The sequence below is a fragment of the Struthio camelus genome, chromosome 7 (assembly GCF_040807025.1).
Source record: "Struthio camelus isolate bStrCam1 chromosome 7, bStrCam1.hap1, whole genome shotgun sequence".
NCBI lineage: Eukaryota > Metazoa > Chordata > Aves > Struthioniformes > Struthionidae > Struthio > Struthio camelus.
In genome coordinates, this window is record NC_090948.1 from 42,508,455 (window position 1) to 42,525,763 (window position 17,309).

The 17,309-nt window shown below is 39.7% G+C and overlaps 1 protein-coding gene across 4 annotated transcripts in view; it reads right to left on the minus strand.

Annotated features, from left to right (window-relative positions):
• The window catches only part of PRKG1 (protein kinase cGMP-dependent 1), a 543,168-nt gene that overhangs the window by 86,686 nt on the left and 439,173 nt on the right, over positions 1-17,309 (minus strand). For all 4 annotated transcript variants that reach the window (XM_068951109.1, XM_068951107.1, XM_068951111.1 and 1 more), the window contains exon 8: positions 2,351-2,416. In XM_068951109.1, the coding sequence (XP_068807210.1) occupies positions 2,351-2,416 (66 nt within the window). The remainder of the gene's footprint in view (positions 1-2,350; positions 2,417-17,309) is intronic.

Below are 17,309 nucleotides of genomic sequence, written 5' to 3' on the forward strand. Positions count from 1 at the left end.
TTAGCAGAACTGTATTTGCACAATTACCAAACTTGCAGAAATCTTGATAAATTTTCACTATATTAAATGAGCTCCACACTTGTCCACACACAATCTAAGAGAAAATAAGAGCTATGACAAGAAAGTCAGAACTGGTCAGGACACGGGACAGCCTTCCTTGGGCTATAAGTACTACTATAAATAGCATTTGCATAAATAGCGTTACTTTGCTACTAATTGCAGAGCGTTACCAGAGTCTCTGGTATACACTGTGGATTAGCTGCCGCTTCACAAGTTAAATTTAACTTGTGCTTCCTTAGCATTTCAAGGGCATTAAGGTGTCTTTTTCTCTGTAAAGAAGCAAAGAAACAATTGGCAAAATGATCAGGAAGAACTAACTCTGCAATTACTACAGTTATTTGGAGGGCTTTTTTTTTTTTTTCTTTAATGCTTACAGCGCAGAAACAAACCTCCCTTTCAGAACTGGTGAGAAAAAAGTGCAGGAGTTACTTCTTGCTTTGTATTTCTCCAAATTGGTGTTTGCAAAAATATCTAATTATGCCACTTGTCACAAAAAAGCCATTTAGCTGAGCATCCTGAAGTTCACCATCTGTTTACAATGGATAGACCGCAATCTTCTTCAACTGATCATAAGCTAACCAGCACATCATTGGTTTTCTGAAGAACATTATTCCTTTGGTTCTGTCATCACAGATTTTTAGAAATGAAGGACTGGAAGAAATCTCAAATAATTTAATACAAAACTCCTAAATAAATAAAGCACAATCAAAATAAAGCAGAATCAAGTGTACCTAGATCTCCCCTAAATGATACTTGCCTAAGCATCTCTTACTCATCTCCTCAGCATGTAAGAGCAACCATCGAGGGCCAAGCCAAAGCTCCATCTAATCCACTATCCCACCTTTGATAGTTCCCCTGCCTTGATAGTAGATGCTCGGAGAAGAGTACAAGAATGCAGCATGCGTTTATGGTATCTGCTGCCTTGAATGTTCTCCTAGCCCCCTTCAGACTTCCTAATCCAGAGGAAGGTCCTAGGTATGGATTTCTTTTCCATTAACTTCTCTGATCTCCTTTTGAATGTTTGCAAACATCTAAAATTTTTTTTTTTAAAACCACAAACCACCCACATTGGAGGAGCCCCCCCTACCTCCTGCTAGCTTCCTCGGGGCCCTCTGGCTCTTGCACTGGCAAGAGGCAATGAGCAATCCATCCCCATTCATCCTACTCGTGCGTCCCAGGATTTTACAGGTCTGTATTATAATCCCTTTTATCATCTCTTTGCCAGGCTAAAGAGTCCACGCCTACTTCACTCTTTTTCAAATGGAAGCCATTCCCTCTTTTAATCATTCCTTTTAAGACATTCTTTTTAACAGTTCCTAGGGATAATATATAGCTTTCAAGTTGAGAACTGGAACAGCCCCCAGCATGAAAAGTGCCACCAAACCATGGATTCATTTTGCTAATTTTTTCAAATAATTCCTAATATCTGTTTTTTTTTAATCACTACTGAACTCTGAGCAGATATTTTCATGGAGGTTAAAAACAAAAATCTATTACAGAATCGTGAATTCCTCCAAGTAGCAAAAACACATACAGCTAGCCCTTCCCAGTGTGAAGGCAGAAGATTTCTCAGCATCTCTCAATGGCCTATTCTAGTGTTTCACTGCCCTCACAATTCAAAACAAAAAACACAAACAAAACCAAAACCTAATAGTCATGCTGAATTTTCCAAGCGTTTGTTTGTTTGTTTTAATCTCATTACCAACAGTCCTAGAGAACAGCTGACTTTGCAGCACTGTTTTCTGGAGCACAGATGCTTCTTTTCTGGATTTTCTGGATCCAAGCTTTCCACATTACATTGAGGAGGACAGTAACTATTTTACTTTTCTGATTTCTTCTCTCTTCTTCAAGTCATAGAAGCTACAAATAGAGCAGGGTCCTTTGAATGAGGGCTCTCCAAGCCCACATGGAATAAAATAACATGTTGCTCTTCTTACATTTCCCAGGAAGATTTATTTCTTCTGGGAAAGTTTGCTGACTTGCACTCAATCTGTTCCACTATAACACCCAGATCTATTTCCACGGTAATGCTATCTCCCCATTTATCTCCATTTTGTCTTTGTGCACTACTTAATTTCCTGCATTTGTCTTTACTGAATTTCATCTTATTGATTGAGTTGGACCATCTCGCCAACTCATCAAGGACACGTGATTTTGAGCAATACATTCACAGTATATTAAGTGACATCTCCACAGAAAACAATCAAAGTCTTTAGTTAAAAAAAAAAAAAAGTGATATTAAGTATCTCCAGTTCACACCTTTTACAAGATAAGAAAATTATGTACTTACTCTCTGTCTATGACAAGACAAGTTACGGCTTCAGCCGCAATGACATTGGCTGTTCTGACATCCTCCCTGAAAGAAAAGCGAGCAATATTATTTTCATTACCATCTTTATGCTTCAAAACATGCTTCATTATTAATACATGTCCAGAATAAGAGTATAGGTTTCACAGCTATTTTGACAGATGTTCATTGTTCATACAAGCTTTAAGCATATGACAGTTAACAAAAATACGTGAGTAGGGAAAAGCAAAAACAAACAAATAAAAACAGAAGTAGGCTCCCCCTGTAAATAAGGGATTCAGCCATGTAGCAGCCTATGTCTTTTACTTGTTTTAGGCAGTCTGGTTCCTTACTACGTGCACCAAAACAGAGTTATCAACATAATAGTGCATTTTATTCAAATGTACTGAAAAATCTTTCCACTTACGAGCCATAAATGGTTAACAGGCAACACAGACCCACCTCTTTCAGATGCATCTAATTCATTTAGACTAGGAAATTATTGTACGTCTCCAATGAAGTATAAAATAAGATTTAAAAATGCTAATAGAAAAAGTGGTTACACTGTTTAATGTTTGGAGGGTTTAGAGGAGAACTAGAGTTGCATTACTGTGCGGTGCGTGCTCACTCATACATGAGCATGTACTCTCCCTACCTTGGCTCAAAAAGAGGCACCTAATTTTTTTTTTTGGGGGGGGAGGGGGAAACTAGCTTTAAAACAGGATAAGCAGAAAAAACAGATGAAAAACAATATTCAGGCCTACATTTGAATACTGTAAGTGCATCTGTTTTGAATAACTACGTGCTAGTGCTAATTTTTCAAAGACAGAAAAATTGTGATAATTAAAAGGAAATAGAAAGTAGCTGCCTAATAGCAGTATATGTATATCTATTAACATTTAAAGCTTTGGTAAATATAGATAGAATACAGAATTATAATATCCAATATTCTGTTAAGTTGCTGTGCCCACTTTCGACAGTATATGAATACGTTAGTAAGCAAGAATTTCAAGTTTTTGGTTGTTCACTAACTCCATTTAAAATCTTAACATACGCATCCTACTAACTCCATTTAAAATCTTAACATAGGCATCCTATTATCACCAATGCTGTTTCATCACAAAGAGACACTTAACCTTTATTGCCATTTTCAGATTATAGACAAGTAAAATAGAGGTGTTTATGGCTTCAGGTCAAGTGTTTTAAATAACCCCTCACAGTGGAGATTAAAATGCACAGATAATTGATACAATTTCCACTATTTTGTGCATAATACCACTTTTTTTTTTTTTCCAAATCAGCACGACGTTAACATAGACTGAATGCACTTTCCAAAGCATACTTGATTTAGAACACACAAGCTCCAGAGCTGTAGAGGCTCTTACATATGCAGAAAGACACAGGATTGCACTCTGCAAAAAAAGAAAAAGGAAGGGGGAAAACAAAACAAAAAACCCCCACAGAACTCCACTCTGCTGCTGAGGAATGACCCAATCTGTGTTAAAACCAAAAAACCCCACAACCCCCACAGCATTCACTCCTGCCTGCGCGCTCCACAGTCACCAACTATCCCACCAGAAAAGGAAGAGGTGCCGTTAGAAGTATGTCAAAAAAGCATTAAGGTACCGACCAACCAACAACGGAAAGCCAAGTTGATTTTACTGCCGTTTCAGTGCCGCTGACCACAGTCTGCACTGCTTAATCACAGTGGGGCAAACGCTTCGTTATCACTAACACTGGAGACAGCTGCCCAGAGAGAATCGATTTCACAAACCAAAAGGGGGGCAGGAAAGCGCAGGATCCCATCATTTTCTGCATTTCAGGGAAGCTTTGTTTCTACAGCCTAAACAAATATCAATTTGAAAAGTGTTTCATGAACCTCACGGTTCATGAAAACGGCCGCTTTCAGGGGAGTTCACCCATCATGCTGTAATTGGGGTTTAAAAAAAAAAAAATCTAATCAAGCATCTAAAAACAGAAGGGTGAAACAGGATGAAAAGTCAACGTATTTTGAGTCCGACAGAAACATTTCTCCTTTTGGTGCATCCGCTGTGAAATGCATGACACACACAGCCTGCGTCTATGCTCAAGCATTGTCTATAGTTAGCATTTGCCCACAGATTTACAAACCTATTGCGAAACATGCAGCCGACCTAGCTTATTAAAGCAAAACATCAGTACGCGTGGGAAAGGTAATACTCAGAAAGCCAGCCACTAGCCACGGTGAACCCCGTAAAACCCAACCATCTGCGACTTTAAAGTACTTCTTGCAAGCACTGACTCCAAGATTTTCCTGACTTCGTCACCAGAGTATTCATCGCTGCTTCCCGAGAAACAGCGCTCTTTGTCAGAAGAATCACTTTCTCTGTCTGAATAATCCATCGGCAACGATCGCCTTCACCATTTTCTCCTAGGAAAACTCCTGTTTTCTCCTGGCTGGTTACTTTATTTGTCCCCTGGACCAGCTCTGGAATTTTACAGCCCTTCGAAATTGCAACTCGCCAAAGGTCACAGCTGCTCAGGGGGTTTCTGCCGCGCATCCCTGGGAAATATAAGTAGAGGATATTTTTGAGCCACAAAGAAGTAGACATTTAATGCAAGCAGGCAGCGCTCCCATCACTGGCACACTCTCCCCCAAAACGTGCCTGCTGGCAAAAAAAAAAAAAAAAAAAAGGGGGGGGGGAGGTCTTTTACGATAGCGCTTACTTAAACCGATGCTCACGAGCCCTCCACTGGCCTCGGACTCCAATATCTAGCAAGTCTTGGGGTGACTTTTTGTCATGCTGAGCACTTTCAGGGAATGCAAACGTCTTTTTAACCCTAAAGATAACGAGAATCCTCTCTACCAGCCCCTAAAATTGTCAAAAAGAAAAAAGCCAAACTCCTAAAACTCTTCAAAAACGTGTCTTACATCAATATAAACATATGACTATGTTATTTAACAGCAGAAAAAGTATGCACGCGGGAAGAATTTCATGTTTATAGTTTGCCAGCCAGTTTACCACAGATAGCTCAGTAGGTTTCAGCAACTTTGTTCTGATAAGCTGTCAACAACCAAAATTAAGAAATACGATTTTTTTTAAAAGCTATTTCCAGGAAAATCTGATAAACCTTTATTGATCACGCCGTCTTTATAAAGCACTGTTCAAAAATACTAATACATAAGATATAGGGAGGTTTCATTAAGGATAAGGTCATTTGTCACCTTCTGCTCCCGATTCTATTTGCTCAGATTGTAGAAGTTCAACTTAGATTTTTAATTCTTTGAGACGATTGCTATCTTTTTACTTTACTACCATTCCACATCCCCTAATTCAGCCGAGTCTTGCTCCAACACCGGGTCTTATTGGTCCTGCCCCACCATACCCCTTACTAACGCCGATGCAATTCTTCAAATAAACAGAAACCATGTTTTGGAAGGTTTAATTCAACAATACACCACCAAATCTGCTGTTGCAACTTCAGTAAACTTCAGTATGTTATTTCCAGAGCACGGACACAAAATGGTGCAAACTTAGCACTATGTTCGCAAGGCTTCTGGGATCAATACTTCCCCCGCCAGGTGCATGGGCTCCCTGCACAGAATAGCATTTGTTATTAGGTGTGAATACACTAACATGGGAAGTATCAAGTTTACAACTGAGCCTCTTCTGCTGTTCTCTTGACTGGCATTGTATCAGTCCTAATTAACTTCAAGGTTTAAAAAAAAAAAAAAAAAAGAGAGAGAGAAGTGTTTTTAAGGTTGTGGGTGGACAATAGCCTCTCCTTAAAGCATAGAGCTAGGGCACGTTTTTCCATAAGACGACCAAATTTGGACACCCGTTCGCAGAATACCCAGTAAAGATGGTTTTTGCCTCCAATTTAGAAAACGTCAGGGAATGTACAGTCAGGGAATGATGAACAGTACAGTCAGGGAATGATGAACAAAATTTAAGGGGAGACAGCGGTGTTATTTTTGAGCTATTATCACTAAATGGTAGTTGTTAACTGATTCCCCCCCCCCCCCACTTACTTCAGACATGTGCCCTCCTAAATACCTCAAATGAAGCTCATTGAGAAGACCATGCTAAGAAACACTCAGGGCCAGATTCTGATCCATATACACTTGGTGGATGGTTAAGCTCCTCCCATAACCTTCTCAGATCAGGATGGGTTATCATCATTTTTAGAGAGAAAAAAACCCGAATGCTAAGTTTACATTTTGGTAACATTACTTGCTAAGGCTTCTATATGAACTCATTTAAAAAAAAAAAAAGTCAATGCAGCCTCTGGCCCCTTGCCTTTTTTTCCCGGGGCTATATAGGTTATAGAGGCATCACTACAATCTCTAGCATGGGTTACATGATCCATACACATTTTTAGGTACAGTAACAGAGTTTGCAGTGACTTTATATACAAGCCATTAGCCCTTTGGCAGTCTTCAAGACAATTTAGATGGGGTGGTCATCGCTTTCCTGGAAAGCGCACTCTGATTATGAGAGGTGCCTCCCGCAGGCAGTATTATCTGCAAGATTCTTATAAATGAAATTGTCACCTTACCTACATGGAAGCAAAAATTAGGGTTAATTTGACGGTACCCTCAGTTGTTACAAGCATCAATCAGCATATACCTACATAGAGGAACTATCCGATGAGATACGTAACTCATTTCAAGTGAAGCTGTTTCCAAGTTATGTGTTTTTTTTTTTTGTTTATTTGTTTAAATCTAAGAAAATCTACATTGTTACTACAGGAAAAGGCATTTAAAAAAAAATCACAGCTTCTATAAGAGCAATGAAATGTAAAGTAAAACCTCTTTGTTATGAGATTACCACGATTTGAAGGTATTATCAAAACACACATACACTACTAAAAATACTACCCTGCAATTTTGGTTATATGGCTACTGGGAAAGGAAAACATTTCTTATAGAACAACACTTGAATTCATTTAGACAACACAGTTTACAAATATTATTTACAGGGTTTTTTTGTAAATTCAAAAGATGTAAACCGTAGAACTCTCCAAATAGCATATATTTAGCACTTATTTTGTTTCTAGAATTAAGGGGAAATTTCTTAACATTTAGTTGCTCTTCCAATGGCTCCAGCTAAGAAGCACTGCCTTAAGAAAAGTTTCACAATAGGATTGTTGGGGGGGTGGGGGGGGGGGAGAAGCAGCACCATGCTTGTCCCTGTCGTCTAATTTAGCTTAATATTTGTAAAGCTAAGGGGTCAGAGATCATAAATAAGTAGGTTTCTCAATACTCCTGTTGGTCAACAAAATTCTGCTCTTTCCTTACTGCACTGACACATCTAAAACCAAATGAAATTCCCAGTAAAAACTGCTAAGAGTATGCCGGATTTTAATTCAAAACTCTCCCTACACATAACAACGTGCTGAAAGCATTTCAAGATGGTGAGCAGAGTCTGAAAATTATCTTCTGTTTCATGTTAATGATGGATGTAATTTCACACCAAGGGAAAACACCAGGAGGGTTTTTGCTTCTTTTCAGTTTTGGGAATGATGTAAAAAAAAAAAAAAATCAACTCCAGTTCACATAAAATGTCTTATTTTGGTATATAACAAAGGCTCTAATTTAAGAGAAAAAATGATTTTGTAATTCTTGCATTTGTCTGAGGATAGTGCACTAGACTGCGAGCATTCGCTCGTCAGCTTTGCCACTGGCTGCAGCACAACCTCGAAGAAATTATTTCACCATCGATATCCGATGCTCACATTAAAACAAGAATAATGCTTTAATTTACTTTGTGAACTCCCAGATCTACAGACAGAAGACACTACATTAGAGACGGCTCTTGTTAGCTTTACTGGCATTGGAGATTGGACGTAAACAAGCTGCTGAATTAACGAGTGCAAAAAAGGGGATTTTTTTAGTCACGTTACTAGTCCGCCTTTGTCCATGTCAGGAGATATAATGCAGGTAAATGCTGCCAAAAATGATGTTAATTAAAGCAGAAACACTGTCATGAGAGAAGCCTTCTACTGGAGCCAATGGAGAAAGGCAGGAATCTGCACGGACCAAGTCATCTAGTCCATCCAAGGCTCCTCCTCAACAATCACATTGCCTTTAGGAAGCCTTTTAGATATCTTCTGGTCATCACCACCCGTCTTCAGCAGCGACTACCTCCAGCATCCTTGGCAATGTAGTTTGTATGAGGTCCTTCAAGAGCTGGAATTCATTCAAGCTAGTTCCTACAAAGCTTTTCAATGAAACCTGTTACCTAGACCCATGCTAGCTAAAGACGTGTCTCTGTCATCTCTAGACAAATGCATTTGTCTTGGCAGGGCTCAGATGAGGTGGTTTGGGACCAAATCCTTGAAGAAGTCGACTTGGAAACAAATAAGAAAACGTAGAGGGCAAAAAGTATTAACAAGACATACTACAGAGATTTTTTTCCCCCCTCCACTGCACTTCCGAAAGTTGGTTTAAAGTCCGCTTCTACCTTGGCTTTTACATACACTATTTAAAGCAGCCAGCAATTCAGGAAACCAAGAGGGGATTATGTCAGCTGAAAACTATGCTGAGAAGAGAAGGGCATGTGCTCCTTGTGGTCTGAAAGGAGAGAAAAAGGTTCTTGCTACCACTTGATTACCAAGGAGCTGACATAAATCTAATAGTACCTACTATTTTGACAGTCAGCATGAAGATTTTCCCCTTGCTGAGATGCATAATCAGGTTCTTACACCAACTCCTCTATTCAAGAGGATCTTCACTCCAACAATATGAAAGAATTACGAATCACATGAGGCAGAGTATTAATAAAGAGTTACCACTTGCACTATATTCTCATCATATTTAATCTAGAATTGATAACTACAGATTGCTCAGGAAATAATACATGACCTCTGCTACAACTAATTCAATGCACTTGCACTTTCCCTGAACGATAAGTTACCAGTTTGTCATTTAAAGGTATATCTATGAAAATAGCTACATTAAATTCAAATCAAACTATGATTTGAGACTTAAAAGCAATAACAACATGTTAACAGCATCAACATTGCCCTTGTATAACACATCATTTTAAAAAACAGGCAGGAGTTTCAGATTTTCATAATTAAATCTCATAAGCAGCTAAGGTCTATGGTAATATCTTTGCACATATTTTATAGGTAGGTAAACCAACGCAGAGCAAGTGTAAGTGAGGCTCCTTAGATTACACAGCAATTAATTAGTCTCATCAGTAACAAACCTATGAGCCAGATATCAGTTCTTCGCTTTAAGAGTTAATGACTTCGTTTCAATTTAGTCTAACCTACTTACTTGTGTTGGCACGTTCATAAAGCTGCAGGCATGTGATCTCCACAGAGACAGGGATCACATTATCCTTAATTGTGCCACTCTTAAGGTAACGTGCCAGCATTTGTATCCTATTAGCAGTGCTAACATTATGTTTATGTCTCAAAAACCATACCTTAACACAGGAGATTCTTCAGTAAGATTCCACAGTAATGGAAACAACTGAGTAACTACTTATAGGCTGCGATCCTTAAATAATTGGATTTTTTTCCCCCCCCTCTCCCTTTCAAGTATTTCTACGATTGTTATGCTCTTTTTTAAGCTTGGCTTCTTTACAAGTTGAGAGTACTAGGACAAATACTCTTCGCCAGGCTGAAGTGATAAGCAATGCATAGGTCTATTAAAACTGCATCTCATAGCAAAGAGATCTGTTTTATCTGCATGTGATAGTAGGCTTTTTGCAGCTCAGAGAAGTTTTAAGCATTTATTCTGCACTCACAGTCTTTTAAGAAAAGAAATACATTTTAAACAGCATCCTTGTTAGATTCCTCAGCACTACAAAGGAGGGAAGGGCAAGGAAGCTGTAACAAAATTATGGCTTCTCCTTTATGGCTATCAGATACAGGCTCTAGAGGACAAGCTTTGGAAGCCGTTTTTTCCACTACTGCACACCCCTAGCAGACACTACCAGCCTCCACCTTGGGAGTTTCCTGAGTACCAAATTCCCTTTCCCCTACATTGGGGGAGGTTGCTACAATCACTCCTTAAGCAGGGAATTCACAACTTCCTCTTTTCTACCTCTTCAAACTCTACCTCAGCCTCTACCTACTCCAGGAGAGGCAAGTCACCTTTCCCCACCCCAGTGACACTGGACATCCACTTCCACCTGCCTCTCAGTATTACTGACTCACAGAAGCCTGCTCACCACTCCTCTACTTCATCTCTCTGATTGCCTACAGCTCCTTTTACTTCTTTGTACACTACCCAGCTGTTCTCAATGATGGCCCTGAGGGCAGTTACAGGTCTTAATCACCTTGACCAGCCTCACCTGGGACCTCCACTACCACCCCTGCCCATAGCCCAGGAGCCCCATTTCAGCTCAGCCCTGGGCCATCAGTACCTGCCTGAGAAAGGCAGGAAGAGACTTGTCTCTTGACTTGTCTCTGGCTTTGTCTCTTGGATGGACCTCGGATCTACGTTGTAGATAGCCTGTCTCCAGCCATGTCTCTGGGAGAGCTGCTGGATGTGCCAACCAGACATCACCTGTGTCTCTTGCACCCTCTGCTTCTAATAGTCTCCAAAATCAAGCAGGTGCTCATTAGTTTGCACCTGAAGCAATCTCTGCACTCTTGCAGATGATCACATGGTGATCATAGCAAAGCCCTTGTGTCATATCCCAGAAAGCCACCCAGAGAAACTCCCCTCAGTAAGAATGAGTTTTGTTTGGCTAATCACAGTGAACCCTTCCTCATATTAGCTGCATGAAATGTCAAACTGGTTAACAGGATAAAAGCACTATGAGCAATAGCAGAACGTGCCAAAAACCTTCATTTTGAAGTAGAACAATAAATTTAATATCCTGAACACCAACAGTTAACGACCACAGAGGACCATACTGGCGCCTGCTGATGCAAGTACATTGATGCATTGGTGCAGAAAGAGAAATAGGAGAGACTCTCTGCAGCCTGTTCTTTAGTAGCCTTTTCACATCTTGTAAAGTGATGTTTCACAGATAGCTTCCAGACTAGCCAGCAGGATACCCCTGAGAAATCAGTATCCTCAAAAAATTTCTCAGAGCCTCCCACTGATGCAATTAGCTCTAATTCTGAGACTCTGCAAGTCTGTGCTTTTCATGCAACTTATGTTTTAATTCAAGTACTGCCCTACACTGTAGCATGGAGATGCTCGACCTAACTTTAAGCAGGCTGGAGTGAGTACTGGCAGCACACAGAAGAGTTACAGTGACTAAATTAGATTATGCTGTGCTACTACCACAGCTAGACTCATTCTCATGGCTAGGTTAACTCACATAAAACTGACCTGAGTTTCCCTATGGTATATCATAGTCTGCTGTGCTGACAAGCTGATGGGGGTCATATTTTAGTTTCAGTACCCAATTTCTGGTTGTATGTGTTATTTTATAATGGTCATAGCAAGGAAAGGAAAATTATGGGCCAGGTTTATCATCAATAAAGACAGGAAACTGTTCATTTCCTTTAGCCTTATTTTCTCATTTCTGCGCACAGAATGGTGGAGCAGATTTTATAGTTTGGCTAAGAGTGCGGGTCTATCATCACCTTAAAGCTAAGACAAATCAATTTTTGAAGGCTTAGTTTTCAGTTAAATCAATGCAATTCACTCCACAGTGGGGAATCACTGGTACTAGGGTAAGGGAAATGGTGTGAACGTATAGCCAGGATGGAAAAGGAAAGGTAAAAAACAGTCCCTTTGGCACATTTACATACACTTAAGGCGAGTACGGAACTGCATTCTAAAGGATTTGGGATTGCCTAGCTGATACGTACGGCCAGGCCTTTACCCTGTCTTGTCTGCAATGAGAGATGGATAACAGGAGTCCTCTATCGGCAATATTGGCGGGTTTTAGGTTTCTTTTACTCTCTTCCTGGATTTCCTGAATGTATTCTGGGAGATCTCCTATGCTTTTCATTCTGCCTTCTAATCTGCTTATTCTAAGGATGAAGAGAAACCATTTAACAGAGGAGTCTTCACCCAGAAAAACTTCAAATACACATGTGCTAGCAAAACTAAAGCTGTGACTAGAAATCTCGTTGACTTGCACCACTCAGTTTTCACTCCCTTGACTCTTGTGGTTTCACCTTTTAAGTAGTCACTGTGCAATCGCATAACCTTCCAAGCTATGGAAAGGTGTGTATTTCTAATATAAAACAGCACACTTAGCTGCTTAAAACATGCATCATACAGAAGCAAAAAGCAGTGAACAAATGAGATGTTCTGCCTGTGAAAGGCATCTTCACAAGAAAGCTATTTTTGGCTCCTTAGAAAGCATTCATTGACATTTAATGAGCAAACGTACTAGAAACAAAAAAAAGGATACGGTACATTTTAAAAAGTGCTGCTATAAAAAGCTTGATTATGCTATATATTTACCACTAATATATTTACTAAAAAAAAAAAAAAATTATGTAATGTCTGGAGCGCAACATATTCCAATCTTAGAAAATGAAGTGAAAAATCTGAAAAAAAAAAAAGACTTCTTGTAGCCTAAAAATAAAGTAAAAACTGGTAAAGCACTGAAGAAGCCAAAAGAGATTTCATGCTTCATCTACACCAAGCCTAGACGAGCAGGGGGAAAGCTGTTTCGAGGCAGTACTTCAAGCAGTAGCCGCAAAATAAATTACAGCTTAAAACAAACATAACCCCAAAGCTGCTGATATTCCAGGCGTTCCCTTCCAACACATAACCGTAGCCTCACTGCAGATCAGCATTATCGCAGGCTTCTGCTAGCGGAAAAATGCAACTTCAGCCTCTACGGCGATACAGAATGCTTCACCACGCGTCTACGCAAGAAGCAGATCTCCATTTGCCTGACATTCCCACATTTTTGTAGATAACGATAATTACTCTGGAGGTGGCTGTATTTCTTTTGCTAAATCTATTTCAGCAGGAAATTATTCTCCGTGTCTGAAAGCTGTACTGCACAAGAAACACACATAGCGCTTTGTAGCTAGTGAAAACTCTCCACTTGTCCTAGTGAGTTCACGCTCAAGCCTTACTAGCAGAGAACATAGTATCTAAGCACTCAGTCACACACAGAAAGGAAGGATAAGATTATTGGCTTTCTTACACCTTATTTTAATTCGTGTATGACAGCCATTGCCTTCAGAAAATACTGTGCCTTGGTCTTGTCTTTTTTCTTTTTGCCTAGAAAACTATACTTCCATGTATGCTATAAATTAATTTTAATTCTATTTTTCATATTCACTTGATTGAGATGAGAGATTGGAGCTCTGACTTCTAAATCCTTCCTTTTACTGCTCTCATTCATACCAAAGTTTTTGAATTGCATATCATGACTTTTTGGGTCTTACACTCTTTTAGTGGAAAAGTTCTCGGGTGCTCAAAAATAAAATAATAAAATAATAACTTCTCAGCTTTTATTTCACTGTGTTAGAGAAATCAAGGTCTCCTAATTTAATTCGATTTTGGGATCACTTTCTCTCTTTTCACTCTATTAAGTGATAGTCATACAATGACTCTTAGCTGTCAAGGAATGCAGATATAGCTGTCTTTATTGTCTCTGTTAGTGCACAAACTTGGACCTCAGACTCTAAATTTCTTTCCTTCTCAGTCTGCGGAGTTCATGCTGAATATAGAGTCCCACCAGAGTTGTTTTCCTGTGAATCCTGCAGCTGGAAAGAAAACAGTATCACAGTGTGTTGATGTTAAAAGATCAGTCCTCCAAGTGTTCGGAAAAAATTGTGAAGGAAAAAATAATTAAAGACTTGCATGATATTGAAGTGATGTTTTCCAGCTTGTAGCCCCCCCTGAATCACTCCCTAGCTTCTGATTGCCTCTTTAAATACAGCCTCTATGTCTTTCCCGGTTACGACAGCACTTCTGACTTGATAGATTTACATGTGCAATTTCAGAAACTGGAACGATCTGAATTTGAGGCTGGAAGTCCTCAAAGTCGGAATCCACTAACTTTTTAAAGCTTTACCTTTCATTTGTAATAATTTCTACGCTTTCACCTTCACCTTCCATCTTGGCCTACAGTCAGCATTACCAGCTATACCGAGAACTTCATGTCTAATCCCTACTCTTGGTTTAGTAAAAAATAAAATTTCACTCTCGATAATAACAAACAAAAATCCCCCAGTTACTAGGCCTGCTGCCATTTAAGTTACAAAACAATTCCATGACGTGAGTAGAAGATGGCTCTGCTCTGAGCAGGAGACAGGACCAGATGATCTCTCCTTCTGATCTGAGCTCTTCTATTCTTCTGTTGCAAGCAGAACACACCGATTGTTTTTGAAAACATCAATTTAAATATGACACTGAACATCTCTTTTACAATCTTTAAAGACAAAATTAGATTAGAAATTAGAGTAGAAAAGATAAAATTCCAAATACCACTGTAACAAGTAAGACTTCCTGTTGAAAATAAAAAAACAGCCTAATCTTCAGCCAATAAAGAAAGACTCCTGCTCTTAAACAATGTCACACACATAGGATGTGATAAATCCCTAATATAGGATTTTGCAGATCGTATTTTCCACAATATATATCATTCCTAAATCCAAATCAAAATAAGGAATCACAGAGCAAGCATCCAAGAGGCAGTGCACTTGACCCTCAGTGGGTCTGCTCTACACAGCAGCTATAGGCTGCAAGAGCCGAAAGAAAACATATCCAAACAAACTCTGATAAACTCATTCTTATAAAAGGAATAGTCCCTCATATTTATTAGCTGAGAAGATTACAACTGCTAGAAGTATATTACGCTGATAAAAACGACCTTTCTAAATAACATTAAATTAAGTTTTACAACTGATATTTCCAAGAACTCTAAATAGCGCATGTGAACTGTGTCATTTTAAAAATCCTATCCAAGGAATTGAACTGACGCGAAAGGAAATGCATTAGTTTCTGGCACCAGTGGGGGTGACACTTGTTTGACCTACAGGAAATTATGTTGCTGGGAGCATGATAAAAGTGTTAAGAGAGCAATTAGGGTTGTCACCTATCATATTCCCGGAAGGAAAGTGATGGATTTTCATCCGTGGCCTTGTGTCCTACAGACAATGTCTTGCTGATGAATATTGCTATTACTTCGACATAAAAAGAAAGCAGCGGCAGCCTGAGCCCTCTCCATCCCCAGCAGGAAGATTCCTTCGGTACCCAGTGCATCGACTGCCACCCGCTGCTGGCTGACTTCCCACTTTTGCTGACATTTTGCACTTGCATGCCAAACGGTTGCCCGAGCACGTGCGCCCAGAACGGTGTAAAAATGCTTGAGGAAACAGGTCGCTTTGCATAAAAGAAACCTGGCACAGCCTAGGTGGTTTAGCGTAGCCACAGACGGTTTGCTCAGCGGCATATTGCTATATCATCGCTTTTTAACACGGCATTCGGGCAGGCTGCAGATCAGTCGGTCTTGTTCTGGATGAACGTATCCCCCGCCAAAAGATGGATCTGATTGCGCCGAGGGCTGGTTTTATAAGCCATGCACTGAGGAACATCTGACTGTCACGGTGGAAGATTCAGCAGCCAGCTTGGTGAAACGCACAATAAAAACCTAAGCAATTACCCTGTGTTATTACAGCCATAGTTTAAAACCGCTATAGCCTTTCAAGAAACTCAACCTTTCCTTTCTGATTTTGCTAATACGTATCAGCCAAAGAGATAAGTAAAAACACATTATGATGCATCCCAACAGCATGTATGAATACTAGGTCATTTAAAATAGGACATAGTAGAGCTGCTTGTATCTGCAAGTACAAACAGGGGCAAATTTATTCTTCCCTTTCTTCACGCATCCGTTGTGTGAAGCTATCGCCAGTACAGTACTGCAGCTTCTCTCCAGCTTCTCAGCCCCACGTTCCCCATGCAATTTATAGGACCATCATCAGCTGCAGCTGGAATAAAACCATCTGCATGCCACAGTCCCATGCTACCGCTCTAGTGCATTCGATGGCTCTAAAGAAACTGAGGTAAGATCACCCTTTTGATGGGGTAGACGTGTCCCAGTATGTGTGGTATCTGCAAATCAAATCTGAACTTGAAATGACAGATGGACCTGAACGGCAACCAGAAATCCAAATGACTCGCACAACTGAGGTGAGTCGAAGCTTCTCCTCTGACGGGGGAACTGGAAATATAGATCAGCATTAAACTACCTAAAGAGTTAAAGTGGGCAATCTCTTATTTAAATTTGATTAGGAGTGAAATGTTAAAAAAAATGGCTGGGTGAACGAGGCACATGAGCCTAAGCTTAAATAAAATGATTGAGAAGGTTAAAGAAGGTGGGCTTCCGACCATTTTACATCTACTTAACGTTACCGTGCTTTACCTTCGTGTATATGGAGGAAATTGTATCTATTCAGAGCTGGAAAGGGACAAAGTTTAAGTAAGATTTAGAGTTTGGGCACAAATCCCATTAAAAACAAAACATTAACTAGCTAACACACAAAATGGTGGGGGTTTTCACTGTTTGCTGAGGGTTCATTGTCGTATCAAGGTGTTTAGTTCCCACTGGTTCAGCAGAAAGTTATCTATTTACGGAAGAAGAAGAAGAAGAAGAAATCTTTGTGTTACTCATCATTAACAGAAACATCACCTGGCCTTTCTTCACTGCAATCATTATTTAATTTAAATGCCAGCAAACCACTACTGAGCAGAGCAGAACTTTAAACAGGCTACTTGTAATTTATAGGTATCATTTTTCATAGCCCTTATAAAGCCTTACAAAATGACTATCACAAGGATGACTTAGTGCTCTGTTACTACATGAAGGCCTATGTTTTCCTTCCTAAACACAACATGCAAGCCCCACACAGATGACTAAGTAAGAACTGAATAATGGGCTTTTTGAATCTGCCTACAATTTTTATTTTGGCTGCAGTGATCATATCAGTGCCAAGCCCCAAAGCATGATTTATAGAAATGAAATCTACAGTTACATTATACAGACTGTATTTGATAACAGCAGTCTAAGACTCATTCAGGGCCTGCAGT